Source organism: Carcharodon carcharias, chromosome 16 (assembly GCF_017639515.1).
Source record: "Carcharodon carcharias isolate sCarCar2 chromosome 16, sCarCar2.pri, whole genome shotgun sequence".
In the NCBI taxonomy this organism is placed as follows: domain Eukaryota; kingdom Metazoa; phylum Chordata; class Chondrichthyes; order Lamniformes; family Lamnidae; genus Carcharodon; species Carcharodon carcharias.
The window spans coordinates 34,037,237-34,064,880 of record NC_054482.1 but is presented as its reverse complement, the minus strand read 5'-3'; the positions used below and the strand labels follow the sequence as shown (position 1 = coordinate 34,064,880).

The window sequence follows — 27,644 nt, the reverse complement described above, 5'->3', positions numbered from 1 at the left end:
TTTACAACAGTAACACAGACAATGAACTCTGTCATAACTCACGTGCGCTATACATGCCTCATTTGCAACTTAATCAGTACCTGGTCACAGTGACACAGCAGAGTGAGGAACTCACTGGAATGAAGTGGAAGCTGAATCCCACTGCTCCCTGATGTAACACTACAATGCCATCAAGCATTTGGTTTTACCATTTCAGAATTAAAGAAAATCCTACATAAGAAATAGGAGCGAGAGTAAATCATACAGCCCCCTCAAGCCTGTTCCGCCATTTGCTAATGATAATGGCTGACCATTGGCCTTAACTCCACTTTCTCACCCGCTCCCCAAAATCCTTTGATTCCCTGAAAGATCAATGTTTTTCTATCTCAGCCTTGCATGCATTCAGCAATGGAGCATCCACATCTCTCTGGGGTAGAGAATCTCAAAGATTCACAACCCTTTGAGCGAAGAAATTTTTTCTCATCTCAGTCCTAAACTTCCTATCCTAAGGCTGTTAGCCCATCTTCTAGATTCCCCAGCCAGGGAAGCTATCACTATGTCTACCCTGCCGAGCCTTTTCAGAACCTTTTACATCAATGTGATCACCTCTGATTCTTCTAAAGTCCAGAGAGTATAAGCCCAATTTGCCCAGCCTCGCCTCATAGAACAAACCCCTCAGCCCAGGAACCAATCTAATGAACCTTTGTTGTACTGCCTGCAACGCAAGTATACCCTTCCTTAGATATGGAGACCAAAACTGTGCACAGTATTCCAGGTGTGGTCTCGCTAAAGCCTGTACAATTATACAATTGTCCCAATTCAAATGAGCACTGATTGTTTTTCATTCACGGTGCTCTCACATATAAAGAAAGAACTTTAATTTATAGATCTCCTTTCACATCCTCAGGACATTCCAAAATGTTTCAAAGCCAATCAAGTACCTCATGAAGTAAAGTTACTGCTGTAACGTAGGAAATCACCAAAGGCAAATTAGACAGTTAGATCCTACAGACAGCAGTGTAATAAATTGTTGGTGGTGCTGGTTGAGGGATATTGGCGAAGCCACAGGCAAGAGCTCACTTGCTTTTCTTTCAATAGAACCATGGGATCTTTTACATCACTTCAGAGCGTAGATAAGAGCTCTGCTTAACATCTCACCTGAAAGACAACATCTTCAAAAATACAGCACTCCCTCACTGCACTGGAGCATCAGCCTACACTACGTGCTGAAGTCTCTACTCTGCTAATATTGGTGGCTGCCTTGAGAAATCGTCCGGGTGCTGGATCAGAGGTTGGGGCAGGCAGAAATGCCAGTGTTAAACCACCATTACTAAAATGGTTCCATGTTACAGTTACATGGATAGAATGGAGAAGCTGGGATTGTTCTCCTTAGAGCAGAGAAGGCTAAGAGGAGATTTGATAGATATGTTCAAAATCATGAAGTTTTACACAGTAAATAAAGAGAAATTATTTCTAATGGCTGAAGGGTTGATAACTAGAGGGCACAGATTTAAGGTGATTGACAAAAGAACCAATGAATAGTTAGGATTTGGAATGCATTTCTTAACACAGTGCTGGATACCAATTCAATAGTAGCCTTCAAAAGAGAATTGAGGAGAAAAAAAATGCAAGTATATGGGGAAAGTGGGAATGGGGCTGTCTCTGGATTGCTCTTTGAAAGAACCATCATGGACTCGATGATCTGAATGGCCTCCTTCTGTGCTATTCTATTCCATAACTCTAGGCAGGACATGAACCAATCCTGAGGTGGAAGTGTGACAACTGAGCTATGGCTGGCATCACATTGGCATTCAGTTCCAAAGGCAACAACCACCCACCTCACCCAAGCAACACACTCTTTACATGCGAGTCTAGAATGGTGAACTTTGGGCTGCTACTTGACTGTGAAGTTCTGTGAGAGCCAAACCTGGTTCTGTTCTCAGCCACACATGGTTTCCAGCAGAATTGGTCTAATCAGGAGCCCCTTGGCTGTTTTGGTTACTCTCTAATCCCTCCACAACAAAGTGGCACTCGGGCCAGTTGTAGGGACCTTACTGATGTGTATGGCTCAGTACCACATCCAACAGTGCATTGAACCAGAGTCACTTGAGGGGATTGCTACGGCTGCAACTTGCAACACCTGGGGCAGAAATTTACCCCCACCCCACCCCACCCCTGTTGAGGGCGGGGGGGGGGGGTTGTGCGGGGGCAGGCGCGAACCCGATCGGCGCACCCGATCAGGGCCACGCTGCCACTTTATGTGGGCGAGCCAATTAAGGCCCGCCCAGCGTGACACGTGCCTAGAAGCGCTCATTGCTCCCTGTGCAGACGGTGGGGGTGGGATTCCCTGAGTCGGGGCCTGCACAGAGGTGTCTCAGGGATTAGTTTAAGTTTCAAAAATTTAAATAAAGAAAATAAAAACTTTTAGGACATGTCCGCTCATGTGGCAGTGTCACATGAGCTGGGACATGTCAATGAACATTAATGGAAAAATTTATAAACCCTTCAGGAAACCTTATCCCGCCTGTGGTTAAGGTTCCATGAAAAATGCGAAGGCCACCTGGGCTCTCCACCTGCCCGCCGACCTTAAGGTTGGGCAGGCAGCTCAGTTTATTACTTTAATTGCTTTTTAAATGGCCTTAATAGGCCTTTGACAGTCCACTGCGCACCCGCCGAACTGAAAATCTAAATGACACACGGTGATGTCAGGACGCCCGCCTGACATCACCGTGCATCATTTTACCCCCGCCCAGCCCCCGCTCGCTGACCCAAAAATTCTTCCCCTGGTTCTCCAAGCCAAGCTGGAAATCAGCCAGGGGAGTGTGACCTACATGTGCTATACCTCTGTATCAAACCGTCTCTTTTTTTTTTTGCAATGCAGTCAGCACAGAGCAGCAAGTACAAAACAAGCATGTGCCGGGACTTGCGACAACGGGGCGGTTGTCCTCGAGGAGCCAGCTGCACTTTCGCCCACTCACAGGACGAACTTGAAAAGTAAGTGACATCTCAGTCCCTCTCTTGCACCTGCCACGTTAATGGGGATGGGGTGCTAACTGTGAGAGGATGTTTTTCTTTTAAGAGAGTTGTTAGTCTGTGGATTTCTCTTCCCCAGAGAGCAGTGGAGGCTGGGTCATTGAATTTATTCAAGGCTGAATTAGACAGAGTTTTGATAGACAAGGGAGTTGAGGGTTGTGGAGAGCAGACAGGGAAATTGAGTTGAGACTAAAATCAGATCAGACAAGATCTTCTTGAATTGTGGAGCAGGCTTGAAGGTTTAAGGCCAGATGTTCCAATGCAACATTGCCACTTCACCATGGATATTTGACTCTGACTCTACCCCACAGCCCTACGCATAACCCAAAATTACAACATCCTGAGCAGAAACTCTAGAGTTGCCTGCCCCTTTAAGAGCTAGTTGTGTTATCTGTTCAGTGTAAATACGCAGAAATCATCACACCCACCGCCAGCCCACCCCCGCCCCCCCACACCATTTCACTCCCCCACCACTAGCTTCTGTCATATCACTCCCTGATTTGATTCCCCAATACTGACTGTCATGACACTTTTCCATTTCATGTCCCCAACCACCGCACCCCACCCCACCCCACTACAGCCACTCTCGTCACTGCCCCATTTCATTCCGCAGTCCAGGTACCATCAATCACTAAAATGTCATGAACAGGTACAGAAACTTTTCAAAATGGCTTGAAGCAATTCTGGCCTTTAAATCTAGAGGGCTAGAATTTGAGGGGTTAGAAGTCATTCTTCAGCTATGCAAAGCCCTGGTTAGACCGCACCTAGTATTACTGTGAGCAGTTCTGGGCACCTCACATTGGGAAGGAAATATTGACCTTGGGGGGATTGCAGCATTGGTTTGCTAAAATGACACCTGAACCCGAGGCTTAAATGAGGAGGAGAGATTACGCACTAAGGTGGTATTTCCTGGAATTTCGAAGGTTAAGAGATGATTTGATCAAGGTTTTCAAGAGGTTCAGAGGAACAGATAGGGTAGATAGAGAGCAATTACTTCCATTGGTTGAGGAATGTAGGACTGGGGTGCAGAGTCTAAAAATTAGAGCCCGATCTTTCGGGAAACACTTCGACACAGAAAGGGTGGTAGAAGTTAGAAACTCCATTCCACAACCAGTAATTAATCCAAGTTCAATTATAAATTTTAGACCTGAGATGGATAGATTTTTATTAACCAAAGGATATGGGGCAAAGGTTGGCATATGGAGTTAGATTGCAGATCAGCCATGATTTCATTGAGTGGCAGGACAGGTTCTATTGCCTAAATGGCCAGTGTCTGTTCCTATGTTTTTAAAATTACAGTTAGGCTTTTCGAGGGTGAAATCAGAAAGTACTTATTTGCACAATCAGTCGCAGAAATCTAGAACTCTTCCCCTGAAAGACTGTACATGCTGGGGGTCAATTGAAACTTTCAAAAGTGAGATATTTGTTGAGTAAGGGGCATCAAGGAATTTGAAGAAAAGGTAAATGGAATTGATATGTATAGCAGCTATGATCTAATGGAGTGGCAGAGCAGGCTCGAGGCTGATCGTAATACAGCTGTTCCAATGGAAGGTGCAAACCTCAATCCTTGCACTGGGGTTGAAGCACATTAAAGGCATATGATGAGGGAGCATTATTCTGTATCTAACCCCATGCTGTACCTATCCTGGGAGTGTTTGATGGGGACAGCGTAAAGGGAGCTTTGCTCTGTATCTAACCCTGTGCTGTACCTGCCTTGGGAGTGTTTGATGGGACAGTGTAGTGGGAGCATTACTCTGTATCTAACCCCATGCTGTACCTGCCCTAGGCGTGTATGATGGGGACAGTGTAGAGGGAGCTTTACTCTATCTAACCCCATGCTGTATGTGTCCTGGGAGTGTTTGATGGGACAGTGTGGAGGGAATGACCACAAATTGATGTGCAGCAAGCAATGAATATGTCTCAGATTCCCATGTGCTTTCAGTTGGGATGTGGGTGACCCAATTAGTATCCCCAGTTGCATTGAGCACAGCAAGAATCAGCTATGTAGTGTGAGACAGGAGAACATTGACCTTGTAACTGAAGTAGGCTCCCTTCATGAAGGCCATTAGTGAATTAGTTTGATATTTGTCAGCTTAACAAGGTTGGTCCAGTAGCGAGTACATCTGATAATGGAAAGTAGGGAGATGGCAAATGAATTAAACAAGTATTTTGCTTCAGTCTTCAGTATAGAGGACACAAGTAACATTCCAGAAATAGCTGTAAATCAGGAAATGGAAGGGAGGGAGGAACTCAGGAAAATTATCATCACCAGGGAAGTGGTATTGAGCAAATTATTGGGGCTATGGGCTGACAAATCTTCAGGTCCTGATGGACTTCACCCTAAGGTCTTGAAAGAAATGGCTGGTGAGATAGTTGATATACTGGTTTTTATTTTCCAACATACCCTCGATTCAGGGAAGATTCCATTAGATTGGAAAGTAGCAAATGTAACTCATTTATTCAAAAAGGGAGGGAGACAGAAAGCAGGAAACTATCTGTCGTAGGGAAATGTTAGGAGCTATTATTAAAGATGTTATAGCAGGGCACTTAGAAAAACTTAAGGCAATCAGGCAGAGTTAACATGGTTTTGTAAAAGGGAAATCATGTTTAACCAATTTATTTGAGTTATTTGAAGGAGTCACATGTGCTGTGGATAAAGGTGAACCAATGGATGTACTTAGATTTCCAGAAGGCATTTGATAAAGTGCCACATCAAATGTTATTGCAGAAAATAAAAGCTCATAGTGTAGGGGATAACATATTGGCATGGATAGAAGATCAGCCACTTAACAGGAAGCAGAGTGTTGGCATAAATGGGTCTTTTTCTGTTTGGCAAGATGTGACGAGTGATGTGCCATGGGGATCAGTGTTGGGGCCTCAACTTTTTACAATTTATATAAATGACGTGGATGGAGGGACCGAAGGAATGTTGGGTAAATTTGCTGATGACACAAAGATGGGTAGGAAAGTAAATTGTGAAGAGGACGTAAGAGGCTACAAAGTGACATAGATAGGTTAAGTGAGTGGACGAAAATCTGGCAAATGGAGTATAATGTGGCCAAATGTGAAATCGTTCATTTTGTCAGGAAGAATAAACAGCTTATTATTTAAGAAGTGAGAGATTGCAGAGCTCAGATTCAGAGGGAGCTGGGTGTCCTAGTGCGTGAATCACAAAAGGTTAGTATGCTGGTACAACAGGGGTAATTAGGAAAGCTAATAAAATGATTATCATTTATTGTGAGGGGAATAGAATACAAAAGTAGGGAGGTTATGCTTCTGCTGTACAGGACACTGGTGACACCACACCTGGGGTATTATGTACAGTACTTAATTCCTTATTTAAAGAAAGATGTAAATGCGTTAGAAGCAGTTCAGAGGTTTACTAGATGAATACTAGGAATGGGTGGGTTGTCTTATGAGGAAAGGCTGAACAGGTTAGGCCACTGGAATTTAGAAAAGTAAGAGTCAATTTAATTTGAAACCTTTAAGATCCTGCGGGGCCTTGACAGGGTGAATTTGGAGAGGATGTTTCCTCTTGTGGGAGAATCTAGAACTAGGGGTCAGTGTTTAAAAATAAGGGGTCCCTCATTTAAGACACAGATGAGGAGAATTTTTCTCCCAGAGGGTTGTGAGTCTTTGGAACTCTCTTCCTCAAAAGGCGGTGGAAGCAGAGTCTTTGAATCTTTTTAAGGCAGAGATGGTTAGATTCTTGATTAACAAGGGGGTGAAAGATTAATGAGGTGGGCAGGAATGAGGGGTTGAAGTTACATTCAGATTAGCCATGATATTGAATGGTGAAGAAGCTCAAGAGGCCAAGTGGCCTACTTCTTCTAATTTGTATGTTTGTATTTTATCTGGTTGCAACCCCTTTAATCACCAAATTTATTGAATTTGCTTCCATGCCTAGCCTTGGTTGTATTAGAACTCTCGATGTCTGGGTTTGTAGTTGGTTCAGAAACAATCCAACACCATTCCTGAAAGAGTAAAGTATATGGGCCTGGTGCATGCAGAAACAATGATGATCAGTCTCTGTATAACCTTTACTGTAGTTATCACGAGGCCCCATTGAAGAGCTGCTGTCATGATGGTGTGTCCATAAATTTGAATTCCAGCCGTGATCTGTGCTGACATCCATTAATCGCAAGCATGAGGAATTCAATTTCTTCATACTTGGTTTGGGGAGTGGCTGGATGACTAATCTTTCCAGGGAGACTGCAAGACAATCCGGGAGTTTTGGCAAGCATACTTCCCACTCATACTATCAACTGTTGAGTGAGATACACCATGAGCTGCCCAGACCAGGAAAGTCCCAGGTTTGCTCCCCAGTCCAACAGGAGGGAGATTAAAAGCAGGAAACTATAAGCCAGTTAATCTTGTATCATTGGAAAAATGCTGGAATCTGTTATTAAAGTAGTAGCAGGACAATTAAATAATCATAATACAATCAGGCAGTTAACATGGTTTTGTGAAAGAGAAATTATGTTTGACAAATGTTTTCAAGTTCTTTGAGGATGTAACAAGTATGGTAGGATAAAGGGGGATCAGTAGTTGTAGTGTATTTAGATTTCCAAAAGGCATTCAATAAGGTGCTACATAAAAGGTTACTGCACAAGATAGGAGCTCATGGTGTTCAGGGCATCGATAGAGGATTGACTAACTAACAGGAAACGCAAGAGTTGGAAAAAATTAGTCATTTTCAAGTTCGTAAACCGTAACTAGCAGGGTGCCATAGGGATCATTGCTGGGGCCTCAACTATTTGCAATTTATATAAATTATCTGGATGAAGGGGCTGAGTGTATTGTAGCCAAATATGCTGACTATATAAAGGTAGGTAGGAAAGCAAGTTGTAAGGAGGACAAAGAGTCTGCAAAGGGATATTGATGGGATAAGTGAATTTCTTCTCTGAGGGTTATGAATCTTTGGAATTCTCTATCCCAGAGAACTATGAAGCCTGAGCCATTGAATTTAAGGCTGAGATAGACAGATTCATGAACTGTAGGAGAGTCAAGGATTATGGGGAACAGACAGGAAATTGAAGCTGAAACCAAGATCGGCTCAGCCATGATCTTACTGAATGCAGAGCAGGCTTAAGGGGCCATATGGCCTCCTCGTGCTCATATTCCTCATGTTCTTAACAGTGATGCCAGATTTGGTGTTAGTATTTATGGCACTGAGAGAAAAGTAAACTTACGTTCTCTTTCCTGATTACCATTCAGTGACCCCTACCAGATTGTGTTTAGTTAAAAGTAGGTGTAAAGTGATTGGTTGAGGACATTTGTAGTGTGATTGATTGGTTGGTTGAGAGTGGGTGTAGAGAGATTCATTGGTTGAAGACGGGCGTAGAGAGATTGATTGGTTGGTTGAAGGTGGGTGTAGAGGGGTTGATTGGTTGGTTGAAGGTGGGTGTAGAGGGGTTGATTGGTTGGTTGAGGGTGGGTGTAGAAAGATTGATTGGTTGGTTGAGGGCGGGTGTAGAGGGGTTGATTGGTTGATTGAGGGCAGGTGTAGAGGGGTTGATTGGTTGGTTGAGGGCAGGTGTAGAGGGGTTGATTAGTTGGTTGAGGGTGGGTGTAGAGGGGTTGAGTGGTTGGTTGAGGGCGGGTGTAGAGAGCTTGGTTGGTTGAGGGTGGGTGCAGAAAGGTTGGTTGGTTGAGGGCAGATGTAGAGAGGTTAATTGGTTGGATGAGGGCAGGGGCAGTGGGATAAGCTGAGGGTTTGCTTTTCAGACTTTACCAGATATGTTTCCTTTACTACTCCATACCAGAGACTATTGCAATGAGTATTTTCATCCAGAAGTCTTGCTCCACTGCAGTACTCCCTTCGAACTGCACCTAAGAATCAGCCTAGATTATTTCTTCAACTCTCATTCAGTAAGGCTAAACCTGGACCATTGCCCTTCAAGTCAACAGTTCCCATCTAGAGATCCATCTGTCAGATGGGCTATAATGCACCAGGGCCCACTACTGTCAGACATCTATTTCAAATCCTCCAGCACGTTCATTTTGTGAAGATTGGATCAAGACAAAGGGAATCAAACAGATGTTTCTAGACAAACAAATAAAGATGTCCCTCCAGGCTTCATTCAAACTCAACAGGCTGATCTCCCAAGATCTGTCTCCAACCAAACAAAACAACAAGTAGAGAACCTGCCAGATTCAATAGACCAATACCTTAATATGGAATTCTTTAATTCATTTACTGGATTTTGGTGTTGCTGGCAAGGTTACCATTTATTACCCACTCCTAATTGCTCTCAAAAAGGTGGTGGTGAGCAGCCTTCTTGTCCATGCTGTTAGGAAGGGAGTTCCAAGATTCTGATCCAGTGACAGTGAAGGAACGACAATATGTTTCCAAGTCAGGATGGTGTGTGGCTGGGAGGGAAATTTGCAGGTGGTGATGTTCCCATGCGTCTGCTGCCCATGTCCTTTTCGATGGTAGAGGTTGCAGTGATGAAGTCTTGGTGAGTTGTTGCAGTGCATCTTGCAGATGGTACACACTGCTGTCACTGTGTGCTGGTGGTAGAGGGAGTGAATGTTTGTGGAAGGGGTGCCAATCAAGCAGGCTGCTTTGTCCTGGATGGTGTCAAGCTTCTTGAGTGTTGTTGGAGCTGCACTCATCCAGACAAGTGGAGAGTATTCCGTCACACTCCTGACTTGTACCTTGTAGATGGTGGACAGGTTTTGGGGAGTCAGGAGCAATGTTCCCTCTCAGGTGCGCAAATGTGTGGCAATCCGCACAGGCCACTCGCAAGTTATCCCATTCAGGATAGTACGCATGCATGACCATGCAAAAGAATTTAATGGTACCATGCGTTAAAATGAACAAGGCTGTACACAGCATAAAAAGATAAAAGGGAATATTGATGAGGAGGTGTGCCACTCACTGCAGAATACCCAGCTTCTCACAGGGTACATTTGTGGTTGATCCAGTTAAGTTTCTGGTCAATGCTGATCCCACAAAATGTTAATTTTGGGGTATTTGAAAATGAAAATGCTGCTGTATGTCAAAGGGAGGTCATTGCTGTCTGGTACTTGTTTGGTGCGCTTGTTACGAGCCACACTCTAACCCTGAATGTTGTCCAGGTCTTGTTGCATGAGGGTATGTACCACTTCATCATCTGAGGAGTTACATATGGTAGTAAACACAGCAGTCATCAGCGAACATCCCCACTTTTTAACCCTTTGATGTTGGGAAAGTTATTGAAGCAGCTGAAAATGGTTGGGCCTAGGGCACTACCCTGAGGAACTCCTGTAGCTATGTCCTGGGACTGAGATGATTGGCCTCTGCCAATCACATCCAGCTTCCTTTGCATTAGGTATGACTCCAACCAGTGGAGAGTTTCCCCTGGCTTCATTAATTTCAGTTTTGCTAAGGCTCCTTGATGCCACACTCAAATGCTGCCTTGATCTCACCTCACCTCTTGAGTTCAGCTCTTTTGTCCATGTGTGGACCAAGGCTGTAATGAGGTCTGGAGCTGAGCAACCCTGGCAGAACCCAAACCGAACAGGTCATTTGTGGGTAGGATAGGTAACAAAGACTACTTCTGGTGAGATTGGTTCTAATGGTTTACAATTGAAATGTATTTTACATTTGACTAAAAGCCAGTGTAATTGCTGCAAACTATGTGTGGATCTGATTCCCCAACAATAGCTCTTTGTTACACATAAAGATTGGGAATTCTACTTTGAACTGCCAGCTCTGGCTGGGCCTATTAGAAACATAGAAAATAGAAGCAGGAGTAGGTCATTCGGCCCTTCGACCCTGCTCTGCCATTCAATATGATCATGGCTGATCCTCTATCTTAACGACACTCCTGCTCTCTCCACATACCCCTTGACGCCTTTAAAGTCTAGAAATCTATTTTCTTCTTAAATATATTCAGTGACTTGGCCCCCACAGCCTTCTGTGGCAGAAGTTCACCACCCTCTGAAAGAAGAGGTTTTTCGTCATCTCAGTCCTAAATGGCCTACCCCGTATCCTGAGACTGTGACCCCTTGGTCTAGACCACCTCTGAGCCAGAGAAAACATCATCCCAGCATCCAGTCTGTCCAGCCCTGTCAGAATTTTATATGTTTCAATGAGATCCGCTCTCATTCTTCTAAACTCCAGCGAATACAGGTCTTGTCGACCCAATCTCTCCTCATAACGACAATCCTGCCATCCCAGGATTTAGTCTGTTGAATCTTCGCTGCACTCCCTCTATGACCAAAATTGCATACAAAACTCCAGGTGTGGTCTCACCAAGGCCTTGTGCAGCTGCAGTAAGACATCCTTGCTCCTGTACTCAAGTCCTCTCTCAAGGAAGGCCAACACACTATTTGCCTTTTTACCTGCTTGCTGCACCTGCATGTTTGCTTTCAGTGATTGGTGTACAAGGATACCCAGGTCCCTTTGTACATCAACATTTCCCAATCTATCAACATTTACATAATACTCTGCCATTCTGTTTTCCTTACCAAAGTGGATAACTTCACACTTATCAATGCTATACTGCACCTGACATGTATTTGGCCACTCACTCAGCTTGTCTAAATTGCCTTGAAGCTTCTTAACACCTTCCTCACCACTCACATTCCCAGCTAGTTCTGTGTCATCAGCAAACTTAGAAATATTACATTTGGTTCCCTCATCCAAATCATTGATATATATTGTGAATAGCTGGTGCCCAAACACTGATCCCTGCAGCACCTGACTAGTCACTGACTGCTGCTCCAAAAAAGACCCATTTATTTCTACTCTGTTTCCTTTCTGTTAACCAATTCTCAATCCATGCCAATATATTACCCCCAATCCCATGTGCTTTAATTTTACACACTAACCTCATGCGTGAGACTTTATCATAAGCTTTCTGAAAATCCAAATACACCACATCCATTGGTTCTTCCTTATCTATCCTGCTAATTATGCCCTCAAGAAGCTCCAGTGGGTTTGTCAAACATGATTTCCCTTTCATAAATCCATGTTGACTTTGTCTAATCCCGTTGATATTTTCTAAGTGCCCTGTTATCACATCCTTTATAATAGACTCTAGCATTTTTCCGACTACTGAGATTAGGCTAACTGGTCTGTAATTCACTGTTTTCTCCCTCCCTCCTTTTTTTAAATAATGGGGTTACATTTGCCACCCTCTAATCTGCCAGGACTGTTCCAGAATCTACAGAATTTTGAAAGATGGCAACCAACGCATCCACTATTTCCATGGCCACCTTCTTTAGTACCCTGGGATGTAGATTATTAGGCCCTGGGGATTTATCAGCTTTCAGTCCCATTAATTTCTCCAGCACTGTTTTTTCAGTAACACTAATTTCCTTCAATTCCCCCTTTTCACTAGACCCTTGGTTCCCTAGTATTTCTGGGAACCTATTTGTGTCTTCCTCCCTGAAGACAGAACTAAAGTAGTTTAATTACTCTATTATAAATTCTCCCATTTCATACTGTAAGAGACCTACATTTCTCTGCATCAATCTTTTGCTTCTTATATTCTTTTGAAGCTTTTACAGTCCTCTTTTATGTTCCTTGCAAGTTTACTCTCACACTCTATTTTTCCCTTCTTAACCAATGTCTTGGTCCTCCTTTGCCGAATTCTAAACTGCTCCCAATCCTCAGACTTGCTACTTTTTTAAGCAACTTTAGATTTAATACTATCTTTACCTTTGGATCTAATACTATCCTTAATTCCTTTTGTTAGTCATGGTTAGGCCACTTTTCTGTTGTGTTTTTGCACCAGCGAGGAATCTAAACTATTGCAATGCATACGTTTGTTCTTAAAAACATATAGCCATTATCTATGCACTGTCTTGCCTTTTGATGAAGTTCCCCAATCAATCTTAGCCAACTCACCCCTCATACCTTCGTAGTTTCCTTTGTTTAGATTTAGGACCCTGGTTTCACATCGGACTACTTCACTTTCCAACCTAAGGAAGAATTCTGTCATGTTATGGTCATTGTTCCCTGCATAATAAGATTATTAATTAACCGCTCATCATTGCACAAAACCAAATCTAAGAAAGCCTGTACCCTAGTCGGTTCCTTGATATACTGGTCTAAAAAACCATCTCTTACACAATCCAGGAATTCATCCGCCACAGTATTATTGCTAATTTGGTTTGCCTAGTCTATACATAGATAAAAGTCACTCATGATTACTGTAACACCCTTGTTAAATGCATCTCTAATTTCCTGTTTAATACTGCCCCCTACCTTACCACTACTGTTTGGAGGCCTATAGACATTTCCCACTAATGTTTTAAGCCCCTTGTTGCTTCTCAGCTCCACCCAGACTGATTCAACATCTAGATTTTCTGAGCCAATATCCTCTCTCACTATCGCACTGATTTCATCCTTAACTAACAACGCCATGACTCCAACCTTTTCCTTTTTGCTTGTCCTTCCTAAGTTTCGAATACCCTTGGATATTCGGTTCCCAGCCTTGGTCACCCTGCAGACGTGACTCCGTAATCGCAATCATAGCGTACACATTTACATTTATTTGAGCTGTTGATTCGTCTACCTTATTGCAAATGCTCCGTGCATTCAGAGACAGTGCCTTTAGACTTGTCTTTCTACACATTTTTTTGTACTATGGCCCTATTTGCTGCTAGCCCCAGTTTCCTCTGCCTTAACTTTTGCTTTCTATTTTTTTTCTTTCATTTCTATCTTTGTTTCCCTCTCGTGTCTCCCTACTCAGGTTCCCATCCCCCTGCCACTCTAGTTTATTCTTGGAGGTTTTATCGCATGGCATCTTGCCTCCAACTGCCCCACGCTCACACTACCGCCATTGTTCACCTGACACATCCATCCTTGTGACAAAGCTCCCTAGGCCATTCAGGAACTCTTTTTACCTAACTGGATTATCCTTGGCTATCAGTCAAAGTGACAGCAACTTGCATTTATATAGCGCCTATAATGTAGTAATACAGCTTTTGTTGCCATGTCCTTATGATTTTTGTTTCCTGGATTTTGCTCACCTTGGTGGCTGGGTGATGGTCTTTAATTGCAGAGCAAAGCTGACAGGTTGCAACCTCAATTCTACTCCAATTCTGAGGCACTTAAGTCTGCAGAAATTCAGTGAGCAGCCACAATTTATAACTAAATATTAGAATTATAGAGACCTTCTCAATCATTGGAGTAACAGTACCTGCCTTTTACTGCTCAGAATCCATGGTAGACAGTTTATTTCCTGCTGCATTGAGCAGTTTTCAGGGCTAGAAATGTTCCCCTTTCTCCCCAGTGCCCTGACTGTATCTCCCTGGTACTGCCCTCCACCAACGCCACCCGCAGCACTGCTCGGACCAATCCCATTGGGTGTATCAAACCACTCACTGACATGTTGAGCTGGTAACTTGTTGCACCTTCCCCGTTTGACCTCTCGATGACGTCTCTCTCCTCCAGGTTTCGCATGCGGAACAAGAGGTTAGCAGCTGGCCGGCCCCTCAGTCAGTCCCTTACCCAACTCAGCAAGGTCGGAGGGGTGATGCCGGTCACATCCAGCACCTTATCAGACGAGGGCTCCTTGGAAACTGGCACGAAGCCCGTGTCCATTCAGAACGGCATGGTGGCAGCGAGCAGCAGCATCGCACAGCTGATCTCCCGCGGGACTGACTGTACCTACGACATCGCCATGAAGTCGGGCAAGATGAGTGACATGAGCATGAGTGCGCCGGGATCAGTGTCGGGATCTCCACCTGACTCGTAAGGAAACTCTTTAACTTCACCCTAAAGTGCTCTTAACACAACCACAGAGTCCCATCACCTGTTTTAGTCATCAGGCAGGTGGGAATCTCAACACTACCTCTGATGGAAGCCACCCTGCAACACCCTGCCACTCACCACCACGATCCTGCCCTCTCTCCCAGCAAAGGGTTCTCCCTCTGAGGTTCAATCATAGAATGGTTATTGCACGAAGGGAGGCAATTTAGCTTGTCATGTCTGTGCCAGCTCTCAGCGAGACCAGTTTAGCTAGTCCTCCGTCCTTTCACATAGCCCTGTGAATTTTTCCTCTTCAGATAATTGTCAGATTGCCATTTGAAACCCACGATTGACTCTACCTCTACCTCAACTCTCAGGTAGTGCATTCCAGATCCTACTCATTTTTCCTCCTATGGGAAGAGTTTCACCTGGCTTTTAGTCAGCATGTTAGTGATACTAATTTACGCTACATGTTTGCAGGGACCATTCCCACATAGGAAACCATTTAAGGAGAGTTTGCATTTATATAGCACCTTTCACAACCTCAGGCTTCCTCAAAAGCGCACTTCAGCCAATGAAGTACTATTGAAGTGTCACTGCTGTAATGTAGAAAATACAGCAACCAGTTTGCCTTCAGCAAGATCCCACAAACAGCAAAAAAAAAAAACGCTTAATCTATTCTTATCAATGTTGGTTGAGGCATAAAGATTTGTTCAGGTCAGCCGGGAGAACTTGCCCTGCTCTTCTTAAAAATAGTGTTATGGCATCTTTTACATCCACCTAAGAGGTTGGATGGGGCATTGGTTAACATCTCATCTGAGAAACAGCACTTCTGACGTTTCAGCACTCCCTCAGTACTACACAAGGAGTGTCAGTCTGGATTGTGTGCTCAAGTCTCCAGAGTGGGACTTGAACCCACCTGCTGATTCAGAAGCAAGTGAGTACCACCCATTGGCCAAACAGGAAAATAGTGAGCTATGTGATGGGGTGGTGAAGGTTTTCTGATGGTAAAAGCGAGTGCATGTAATCGCTGGGGCTGGGTGTCAGTGTGCTCATTTGAGATGGGACAGGAACATAAGTGTAAGTAGGCAGCAGATCTACCAGGAAACCCATAGGCACGGTTAACAATTTGATGATGTAGGGCTATTTAGGGTTAGTGACGGTAGGACGTGGGGAGGGTGTGAGCATTTAGTCAAATGCCAACACAAGTATCAACAGCTTGAGAACTGTGGGTCCGAATGCTTCTGACAAGACTGAGCATAAACATGAGTGACATGCTGAGTCAGTATGAAACGTCATGCTGTTGCTGCTTGGCTTGTAGGAGTGATGGCGGGACGAGAGGGAGGGGATTGTTGAAAGTCAGTTCACCAGAGAAATAGCACTGCAGTTTCTGTGGGTGGAGTAGCTTCTGTCAAGGTTCCTTACCGGAATCCGAGCCCACTTTCTCCTTGTTCCTTTTCAGCCTGACCCCCTATTCAAACAAAAACAAAATACTGCGGATGCTTCAGTGCTGTATGCTTCAATTACTCCTTGTTGCAGTGAGTTCCATATTCTTAGCATCTCTGTGCAAAGGAATCCTGCTAAACCTTTCTGACACCCAAGAGATGAAGAGACAGCTGGTTTCTATACACTGTTCCCTTTAGATGTCGTTTTTACAAGAGAGGAGGTCAAAGAAATGGGCCCGACATACTCAGTGTTTCACAGACTCAAGTGGCTGAATTGAGTCTTGTGCAAATGAAGCACCGAACCAGGAGTAGGAGGAGGCCATTCAGCCCCTTCAGCCTGTTCCCCCATTCAATTGGATCATGGCTGATCTGTATACTAAATCCACCCACCTGCCTTGGTTCATGACCCGTAATGCCCTTCCCTAACAAAAATCTGTCAACCTCAGTTTCGAAATTTCAATCGAACCCCAGCCTCAGTAGCTTTTTGGGACAGAGTTCCAGATTTCCACTAGCCTTTGTGTGAAGAAATGCTTCCTGACCCCTAATGGCCTTGCTCTAACTTTAAAATATTGCCCTGCTGCTCTGGATGCCCAATCAAATCCATTGACCATCTTAAAATCTCAATTTGATCACCCCCCTCATAATCTTCTATACTCAAGTAAGTACAAGCCGAGTCTATACAACCTGTTTAACCCGTTTGGCCCAGTTATAATTCTGGTGAATCACTTTTGTTCATTCATGGGATGTGAGCATTGCTGGCAAGGCCAATGTTTGTTGCCCATCCCTAGTTACACATGAAAAGGTGGTGGTGAGCGACTTTCTTGAACCGATGCAGTCTGTATGGTGTAGGTAAGATGAGTTAAGAGTCAGCTACAATAGTGTGGGACTGGAATCAGGTTTCCTTTCCCCTCAGACATTGCTGAACCAGCCGGGGTTTTTACAGCAGTCTGACAATTTCATAGTTGCTTTCCCTTCAGCCAACTCTTTATCTCCAGATTTTGAAAACTGAATTAAAATTCACAAACCATGTTCAGTGGAATTTTAGCAAGTTTCTCTGGATTAATAGCCCAAACCTCTAAATTACCAGCCTAGTATCTTAATTGCTTCCGTTCCTCACCCTAGTCTTAGTCAAGTAATTCAGAGATTCTGAGTTCAAATCCCACTGTGGCAAGTGGTGGAATTGGATTCAATAAATCTGGTCATTTGTGAGTGAGTGTACAGCTGAACTATGAGAGCTCCCAGGGAGGGAAACCTGCTGTCCATACCCAGTCTTGTCTACTGACATTCCAGTCCCACACTGTGTGGCTCATTCTTAATGGCCTCTAAAATGGCACAGCTATAAACTATTGCTCTGAAGTTTAGTAGTGAATACCATCACCACAAAGACTGCTATGTTTTGAGCTGAAGACTTGGGACAATAGATCCCTCGGCGCTATTTAGAAAAAAACAGGGGAGTTCTCTCTGGTGTCCTGGTCAGCGATTTATCCATAATCAATATCACTAAAAAGATTATCAGCTCATTATCTCGCTGCTCTTTGTGGGATCTTGCTCTGCGCAGATTGGCTGCCGTGTAGCCTACATTCCCACAATAATGGCACTTCAAAAGTACTTCATTGGCTGGGAGGAGCTTTGGGACCTCCTGTGGTTGTGATAGGTGCTGTAGAAATGCAAGTCTTTTTTTAAGCTTCAGCTAATGCTGAGCAGTAATGGGTGTCCTTGCCAGCAATCGCTTACATCCCAAGAACAAAGAAAAACCTTCAAGACCAGGCAAAACTTCCGTCAAACCTCTCACACTGTACGAGCTCCAGTCATAGATTACCTCCCCATACCGTCACTCAAGATTTTAATGTTAGATACTTAGTTGCAACAGGAGTCGTCAATAGCAGTTTCCATGGGCAACCTGGAGGTAGTTGCACAGATGTCAGCCTCTGATCCAGCATGAAGAATCTCCAAAACCCTAGCACTCTAAAGCGCTCTCTTTGCCACTCCTCCCTCCCTGCCCCCCAAAAGTCTTACGCTCTTTCAAGGATCCAGAGCTTGCCCCTAAGCACCACTCCTAATGCTAAAGACAACCTACAACACCCAAATCAACAGTATCCACTGAGCACACAAACCCCAACAGGGCCCTGGTCACAGTCGAGTCCCTGTGCAGGCTGTCATGAGGAGCTGAGAGTCACTGGCTGCTTTATTTGCTGACCTGCAGACTCTGGTAAAAAAACAAGTAACTAAAATGAGTGTAAGGCTATTCTGAGACCTGAGATGGGAGCTGCATCTGAGTCCTGACAAAGATAGCTGTCCAATATCCATATGTGAGGATGTTGAGAGATATGGAGCAAAACGGGGCCGGTGGGGGGGGGGATGGGTAAATGAGGTGCAGATTATGAACAGCCTGCTTCTGCTCCTCCATTCCCCCTAGCTCTCATGTCTAATTGGATCTCTCAAGCTTGCCTCAGACTAACCCTTTTTCTCCCCTGTCCTTCAGCAGGATGGATATGCCCCAGAAGAGCTCTCTTGGTGCCTTGCCCCTTAACACCCTTTCTGCACCACCCCGGATCAGTGCCGAGCTGCCACCCATGCCAGTCTCCAAGCCAATTCAGATGGTGCCGCGGGGATCACAGATGTACCCACCCACTCAGCAGCCAGACGTGTACTATCAGGACCCACGGAGCTCTGCTGCTTCCTATGAGGCAGCGCCATATGCACCAAGTAAGTAGTCTCTCCTTGTGCAAACAGAGTTAGCCATCATGGGGCCAGTGTAACAGACCAGGGGAAAGGGCCACTGACAAAGATTTTGCTGAAACCAACAGTGCCTTATGTGAGAGGAGGGCTCAAAACTCACTAGCTCTTGGGGTGTGCACTCATAGCTAAAGCCCAGTCCCAAGGTAAGACACCGCTGGAACTCAGGTTACCACAGAAAGTGTCTCCATGGCAGTTCAGAGAAATACAATTAAACACGGGCATCTAATCTAAGAGAAACCTGGGATTGCTTACGTGGAGGGAATGATAGATCAATCCTGGATAAGGTGCTTGAGATTACGGTGCGTTCAAGAACCAGCAAACTCGAGGTGCACAGACTTTTTTTATTCTTTCACAGGACATGGCCACAACTGGCTAGGCCAGCATTTTTATTGCCCATCCCCAAACACCCTTGATAAGCAGGTGGTGAGCTGCCTTCTTCAACCACTGCAGTCCATGTGGTGTAGGTACATGCACAGTCCTGTTAGGAAGGAAGTTCCAGTGCAAGTGGTGGAGGGAGTGAATGTTGGGGGTGGTGGATGGGGGGCTAACAAACAGGCTGCTTTGTCCTGGATGGTGTCAAGCTCCTTGAGTGTTGTTGGAACTGCACTAATCTAGACAAGTTGAGAATATTCCATCACACTCCTGACTTGTGCCTTATAGATGGTGGACAGGCTATGGGGAGTCAGGGGGTGAATTCTCAGCCTCTGACCTGCTCTTGTAGCCACAGTATTTATCACAGAATCACAGAATCTTAACGGCACAGGAGGCCATTCAGCCCATTGTGTCTGCACTGACTCTCTAACTGAGCATTATAACCAAGTGCCATTGCCCTGCTTTTTCCCTGTACCCCTGCACATTGTTTCTGTTCAAATAATCATCTAATGTCCTCTTGAATGCCTCGATTGAACCTGCCTCCACCACACTTCCAGGCAGTGCATACCAGAGCCAAACCACTCCTTGTGTGAAAGAGTTTTTTCTCACGTCACATTTGCTTCTTTTGCAAATCATTTTAAATCTGTGCCCTCTCATTCTCGATCCTTTTACAAGTGGGAACAGCTTCTCCCTATCTACTCTGTCCAGCCCCCTCATGATTTTGAAAACTTCTATCAAGTCTCCTCTCAGCCTTCTCCTCTCCAAGGAAAACAGTCCAAACCTCTCCAATCTATCCTCATAGCTAAAGTTTCTCATCCCTGGAACCATTCTTGTAGACCTCTTCTGTACTCTTTCCAATGTGTTCACATCCTTCCTATAATATGGTGCCCAGAACTGTACACAGTACTCCAGCTGAGGTCTAACGAGTGTCTCATATAAATTCAGCATAACCTTCCTGCTCTTGTACTCTATGCCCCTATTAATAAAGCCGAAGATACTATATGCTTTTATTAACTGCTCTCTCCTCTTGTCCTGCCACCTTCAATGATCTCTGCACATATACACCCAAGTCTTTCTGCTCCTGCACCCACTTCAAAATTCCACCTCTTATATTGTCTGTCCATGTTCTTCCTACCAAAATGCATCACCTCACACATTGAACCTCATCTGCTACCTATCTGCCCACTCCACCAACTTGTCTATGTCCTCTTGATATTCCGCACCCATCCTCCTCAATTTACAACACTCCCAAGCTTCCTATCATCCACAAACTTTGAAACTGCCCCCTGCACACCAAGATCTAGATCATTAACATATATCAGGAAAAGCAAGGGTCCCAATACCGACACCTGGGGAACTCGACTACAAACCTTCCTCCAGCCCAAAAAACATCCATTGTCCATTTCCCTTTGCTTCCTATTTTCAGCCAATTTTGCATCCACATTGCTACTGTCTCTTTTATTCCATGAGAAATTACTTTTCTCACAAGTCTGTTATGTGTCAAATGCCTTTTGAAAGTCCATGTACACCACATCAACAGCATTACCCTCATAGACCTTTTCTCTTACCTCTTCAAAAAACTCCAGCAAGTTAGTTAAACACAATTTCCCCTTTAGAAATCCATGCTGGCTCTTTAACCCATTTCTTTCCATGTGACTACTAATTCTATCCTGAATAATTGTTCCTAGAATCTTGCCCGCCACTGAAGTTAAACTGACCAGCCTGTAATTGCTGGGCTTATCCTTATAACCATTTTTGAACAAGGGCGTAATGTTTGCAATTCTCCAGTCCTCTCGCACCTCCCCTGAGTCTAGGGAAAACTGAAAGATTATGACCAGTTCCCTTGCAATTTCTACTCTCACTTCCTTCACTATCCTTGGATGCATTTCGTTCAGTCCCAGTGCCTTGTCAACTTTAAGTACCAACAGTCTATTCAACACTTCCTTCTTATCAATTTTGAACCCTTCTAGTGATTGTTTCCTTGTCTATCACCGTGGCCTGGGTAGCATCAACCTCCTTGATAAAGACAGATGCAAAGTATTTATTTAATACATCAGCCATAGCCCCTTCATCCATATGTAAATTCCCTTTTAGGTCCCTAATTGGTCCTATTCCTCCTTTTACTATTTATGTGCCTATAGAAAACTTTGGGATTCCCCTTTATGTTGGGTACCAGTCCTTTCGCATAATCCCTCTTCGTTTCTCTAATTTGCTTTTTCACTTCCCCTCTGAGCCTTCTGTATTCCTCTTGGTTCTCAATTGTATTTTCTACCTTACACCTATCATAAGCACACGTTTTCTTCTTTATCTTTCAAACTCCTTTTTCATCCAGGGAGCTCTGGACTTGTTGGCCCTACCTTTCCCTTTCGATGGAATATACCTTGGCCGTGCCTGAACCAATTCTTTTTTGAAGGTGGCCCATTGTTCAGCTGCAGTTTTCCCTGCCAATCTTTCACACCAGTCTATCTGGTCCAGCTCCGTTCTTGCCCCATTGAAGTCGGCTCTTATCCAGTTAATTATTTTTACTCTGGATTGCCTATTGTCCTTTTCTATCATCATCCTAAAAGGTACAATACGATGATCACTGTCTCCTAAATGTTCCCCCACTGTCACTTGATCTACTTGGTCCGCCTCATTTCCAAGAATCAGGTCCAACAGTGTGTCTTTTCTTGTTGGATTGGACACATACTGCTGTAGAAAATTCTCCTGAACACAATCTAGGAACTTTTGCCCCTCTCCACCCTTTACACCACCACTGTCCCAGCCTACATTCAGGTAATTAAAGTCTTCCATTATAACTACTCTATAATGCCTCCATCTCTCTGTAATTTCCCTGCAGATTTGTTCTTCTATGTCCTTCTCACTATTTGGTGGTCTATAGACTACACCGAGTAATGTAATTGCACCCTTTTTGTTCCATAGCTCTAGCCAAATTGATTCTGTCCTACCAACAGCACTGGCAAGGAACTCAGTCCCAGCCCTGTCCAGATGCAACCTGTCTGGTTTGTACAGGTGCAATTTCCCCCAGAGCCAGTCCCAGTGCCCCAGGAATCTAAAGCCCTCCCTCCTGCACCATCTTCATTCATCTGCCTTATCCTCCTATTTCTGTCCTCACTGGCACTGGGAGCAATCCGGAGATTACTACATTAGAGGTCCTACCTGCTAATTTTCTACCTAGCTCCCTAAATTCTGATTGCAGGACCACATCCCCTTTTCAACATAAGTCATTAGTCCCAATGTGGACCACGACCTTTGGCTGATCACCCTCCCCCAGAAGAATATACTGCAGCTGCTCTGTGATATCCTTGATCCTGGCACCAGGGAGGCAGCATACCATCCTGGAGTCATGTCTCCGGGCACAGAAACGCCTGTCTGCTCCCCTAACCAATGAAACCCTCTATCACTATAGCTCTTCCTTTCTCCTCCCCTCCTGTACAGCCAAGCCGCTCATGGTGCCACAAACTTGGCTCTGACTGCACTCTTCTGAGGAACCAGCACCACCTCCAGCTTCCAAAATGGATCTGTGAGCGGAACACCAGGGGACTCCTGCACTACCTGCCTACTTCTCTTGGATTGCTTGGTGATCACCCATTGCCTCTCTGTCTCCAGGCCCTTAAGCTGCAATGTGAGCACCTCTCTAAACGTGCTATCCACGTAGCTCTCAGACTCATGGATGTGCCACAGTGATTCCAGCCGCCACTCGAGCTCTGAAACCCGGAGCTCAGGTTTCTGCAGCTGACAGCACTTCCTGCACATGTGGTCATCTAGGACACTGGTAAATTCCATGACTTCTCACATATTACAGGACACGCATTGACTGAGCTGCCCTGCCATGTCTTAACTCTTAACTTTATTCTACTTTGTATTATATATATATTACTTATATTTGCCCTAAATTTCCCTTATTCCTGACACTTCACAATTAAATCCAAGTATAGGAACTTTACAAATGTTACACTTTTCTAATTTACTCACTGGTTCCTACTTACACAAGGCCACCGCTCTTCTTTCTGTGGAAAGGTAGAAAAAGAAAGGAGCACCTCCTCCCTCCTCACTGAACTCCCTCAGTCACCAAACTCCAACTGAAGCACTCTACTACAGCCAAACACAGCCCTACAGTGCAGCCTGGAGTCCAGTTCAGTTTCTGGTCAATGGTAACTCCCAAGATGTTGATAGTGGGGGATTCAGTGATGGTAATGTCATTGAATATCAAGGGGCAATGGTTGGATTCTCTCTCGTTGGAGATGGTCTTTGCCTGGCACTTGTGTGGTGCAAATATTACTTGTCACTGCTCAGCCCAAGCCTGGATATTGCCCAGGTCTTGCTGCATCTAAACATGGACTGCCTCAGTTTCTGAGGAGTCAAAAATGGTGCAGAACATTGTGCAATCATCAGCGAATGGTAATGCCATTGAATGGCAAAGGGTGATGATTCGATTCTCTCTTGTTGGAGATGATCATTGCCTGGCACGTGTGGTGTGAATGTTACTTGCAGGGTACCTGGATCAGGCAGGTGATAGCAGCAGATGATCAGATTAATATTTGGGAGTGGGCAATGGGAAAGGCACCAGATTGTGGAGGGTGCCAGAGGGACTATAGAAAGTGCATTCTGCTGCGTTACTTTCAACAATAGTTGCTGTCCTGTGTTTTACACTGTGACCACAAGGTGGTGCTGTAGTTGGATTAATACAAACCTACAGCAGGTCTGTCAGTATATGAAAGAGAATAGGCGGACTCTCCTGGAGTCAGACCCTGCATCACAAGCCTACTCTGTTGAAGAATGACTTCTATCTCAAACCTTGTCCTGCCCTTTTTCCCGTGGTGCACTTTAATTTGCAGCATTCTCTGTCTTTATTGCCACTGAGGTGTATTGGGTGATTAATGTTCAGGCAGTTTGAGGCAGATCACAGGTCCATTTGGAAGCACTGCTGAATGTTCTGTGTTGTCAGTCAGACATTAAACTGAGGTGCTGTCTGCCATCTCAAATGGATGTAAGCTGGGTATCTGTTATTCTGAATATAAACGTCTCAGTTAAGTTCCAGCCTATAACTCCCAGACACTTGTCATTCAATGATGTTATATCTATAATATTAAACGTTAACATTAAAAATTTGGGACGACACTCCAGTGCAGTACTGAAGGGGTGCTGCACCGTCAAAGGTGCTGTCTTTCAGATTTAAACCAGGCGGACATAAAAGATCCCATCACACCATTTTGAAGAAGCTCAGGTATCCTGGTCGAAATTTATCCCTTAATTAACATCACTACAACAGATTATCTGGTCATTAACATATTGCTGTCTGTGGGAGCTTGGTGTGCACAAATTGGCTGCAGTATTTCCTACATTACAACAGTAACCACTTCAAAAATATGTCATTGGCTGTAGAGCGCTATGGGAGGTCCTGAGGTTTGGAAAGACGCTATATAAATGCAAGTGATTCTTTCTGTGTATTAACCACTTGAAACCCTCAATTAGATTCCAGCCATTCTTGGATATCCATCACTTCTGACAGGATGCATGGGCAGAAATTTTCGCTCGGGGCGGGTGCGTGCCCGACCCGCTTGGGCATGAAATGACCTGCATTGATGTCGGCCGAGTGTGCCAATGTCAACGCGCAGTTGCGCAATAGTTCGGTCGGCGGGCACGCGCTGGATCCAGCAGTGCGCCCGCTGATATTTAAAAGGCCTGTTAAGGCCATTAAGTAATCAATTAATGTAAAATTTTCACTGCCTATCCAACCTAATGGTTAGCCGGTAGGTGTAAAGGCCAGGTGGCTTTTGCATTTTTTGGAACAGGCGGATGAGGTTTCCAAAAGCAAGTAAAAATTAAAACTTTAATTTTTCATTAACGACATGTCCCTACTCATGTGACAGAGTCACATGAGGGGACATGTTTTATTACATTTTTATTATCTTTATTTTTTTAAAAACATCGCTTATAGCTCCGTGCCTCAGGGAGATTATGCAGCGCCCACATGCACGCATGTGCGAAGTTCGCGCTCGGCCTGCTCACGCTCCTCCCCCCTCCCTCACAGGCAGCGCTCAACGCTGCCACTCGCGTTTCATGCTAGCTGGGCATTAATTGGCCCGCCAGTGTGAAAATCGCTGTGAGGTGCTAATCGCGGTCGGCTTCCTGACCACAGCTGCCAAGTCCGCCCGCCAAGGGCAGAATTCTACCCTATATGTGTGTTGTAAAGTATTGTCAGATTGTATTTTTTGCTGAAATCTCCTTCTATGTTACCAGACCTTTACTACCCTCACCACTCTTCAGGATCTGTGACTCCATACCTGCCACAGTATAGACGGGCTAGCAACGTAGCAGAACCTCCAATGCCGCCTTCCACTCTTCAGTATCAGGACCATTACCCAACCTACATTTCAGAGAGGATGGGAAGTTCTCAGTACTCCAGCCCTCAGCAGTATCCGCTGGCACAGCCGGTGTCAGGAATGTACCCGGCGCATTATGGCAGTCGCCGGGTGTACCACCCTCCACAGTCCTACACGAGGGAGGACATGCGAAACAGCCCCATACCAGTCGACATGCCATCTGCAGTCACCAACTACATCACAGAGCCCAGGGAACGCTATGCTCCTGAAAACTACTACACTGTGAGCCCTCACCCCAACCAGATCAGGCCTCCTTACAGGGTAAGTACTGAATGCCAAGCTTTGAGTCCACCTTGAGCCACTTATTTCTGTGTTTTGTGTAATCTCAACAGGGTCTCTGCTGCTGTCGATCTGTTCTGTGTAATCTCAACAGGGTCTCTGCTGCTGTCGATCTGTTCTGTGTAATCTCGACAGGGCCTCTGCTGCTGTTGATCAGTCCTGTGTAATCTCGACAGGGTCTCTGCTGCTGTTGATCTGTCCTACTCTTTAGAGATCATCAGGGTGATCTGTGTAGGACCTGATTAGTCTTCACCATTCCATTTGTGGCCAAACGCTGCCTGATACATGTGGAAAAACACTGGGAAGCTACTCTCAGCATCGCCAGTGGAGCTAGTCTCCTGCCTACTGCAAAGCCGTCTCCATTTTCAATTCCACTGCTCTTCTCTCTAATAATGGGAGGAGAAAGTTACCAGCGTCCTGACATTTCATTAATAGACTTAGAGACAGACCTTAGAGGGTATGAGCTGATCCAGTGTTGTAATGCAGGATTGACAACCAGCCAAATGCTGAGGCATTACGACTTGTCCGTTACGATCTATTCTAACTGTGTCCCCTCTCCTGTTCCGGCCAAGACTAGAATCGCCTTCCTTCAAGGTATCACTCTGTCCTATTCCGAACCAGCCCAGGAATTGCCTTTCATCTAGCTTTCCCTGCCTGTTATTTTGGAATAGTCCCGAATTTCAGAAAACTGTAACAAGTACAAGAATGGTTAAAGCGTATGGCTGATTTAATGCAAAGGGAAATTTCAGGGAGAATGAAGATATTGAGAATATACGAATGAGGACTTTGTTCCAGTTGAAGATTGCGTTAGTGAGAATGAAAGAGTACAAAAGGAAAGGGTGGAGCAGTTTACCTAAGGAAGATGTGCTTAGAAACAGAATGGTAGCCAAGTGGACAAGTCACTGAGCCCTAAATAGCTGCATCCTGGAATGATGAGGGGGTTTCTGGGCGTAACCTTTCCAGCATTCTCAGACATGGAGGGTTATAATATTCTGCTCAAGGAGGAAACAAACCAGAGAACTGCAGAAAAGGCAGCCTAATCCGCATGACGTAAATGTCCCATGTATAATATGGGACAAAATGAATGCTGACTGCAAAAGACTCAGGTTAATTAATGACCACTGATGGGAATTGCGATCAGACAAGCCATGACTGACAAAATTAATGGAGTTCTTTCAGGAAGTAACTTTGTGCATTGTTAAAGAAGTATAACAACGGTTTGGGATGCTTTTGATAAGGTGTTGCATGGGAGACTTGTTTCTAAAATAAAGGCACATGTTATTAAGGAGAATGTAGCAGTACTGGCAGAGAGTTGGTCAAAGAACGGAAAACAGACTGGCGGCTAATGGATGATTTGTAAACGAGAAGGGTATAAATGGCGATGTTTGCAGGAGTCAGTTTTGGGGTCATTGCTGTTCTCAATACTTATGACTTGGGGCTTAGATTCAAAATTTGCACCTGACAAGAAATAGTGATTTTGTGGTTAACAATGAAGAGTAAACAGCTACAGGACCACTGAGACAGGTCATTAGATTGAGCAGATACATGCTGAATGAAGGATATTGCAGAGAAATATGAGGCTGATTCATTTTGGGAGTACAAATAAGGAGAGGAAATATGCAAGTGGTAAAACTTTAAAAAGTGCGGGAGAGCAGCAGATTTATGGACTCTGAAATGTGAATCTTTAAAAGTGGGGAGTGAGTTGATATACACGTGGAATGG

At 44.6% G+C, this 27,644-nt stretch overlaps 1 protein-coding gene across 8 annotated transcripts in view; it reads left to right on the top strand.

Annotated features, from left to right (window-relative positions):
- Positions 1 to 27,644, top strand: part of LOC121289026 (roquin-1-like) — a 166,831-nt gene that overhangs the window by 113,902 nt on the left and 25,285 nt on the right. For 6 of the 8 annotated variants that reach the window (XM_041207922.1, XM_041207926.1, XM_041207925.1 and 3 more), the window contains 4 exons: positions 2,861 to 2,973; positions 14,405 to 14,704; positions 18,629 to 18,852; positions 25,501 to 25,904. In XM_041207922.1, coding sequence (XP_041063856.1) covers positions 2,861 to 2,973; positions 14,405 to 14,704; positions 18,629 to 18,852; positions 25,501 to 25,904 — 1,041 coding nt within the window. The remainder of the gene's footprint in view (positions 1 to 2,860; positions 2,974 to 14,404; positions 14,705 to 18,628; positions 18,853 to 25,500; positions 25,905 to 27,644) is intronic. The other 2 variants (XM_041207929.1, XM_041207930.1) reach the window with 2 other exon arrangements.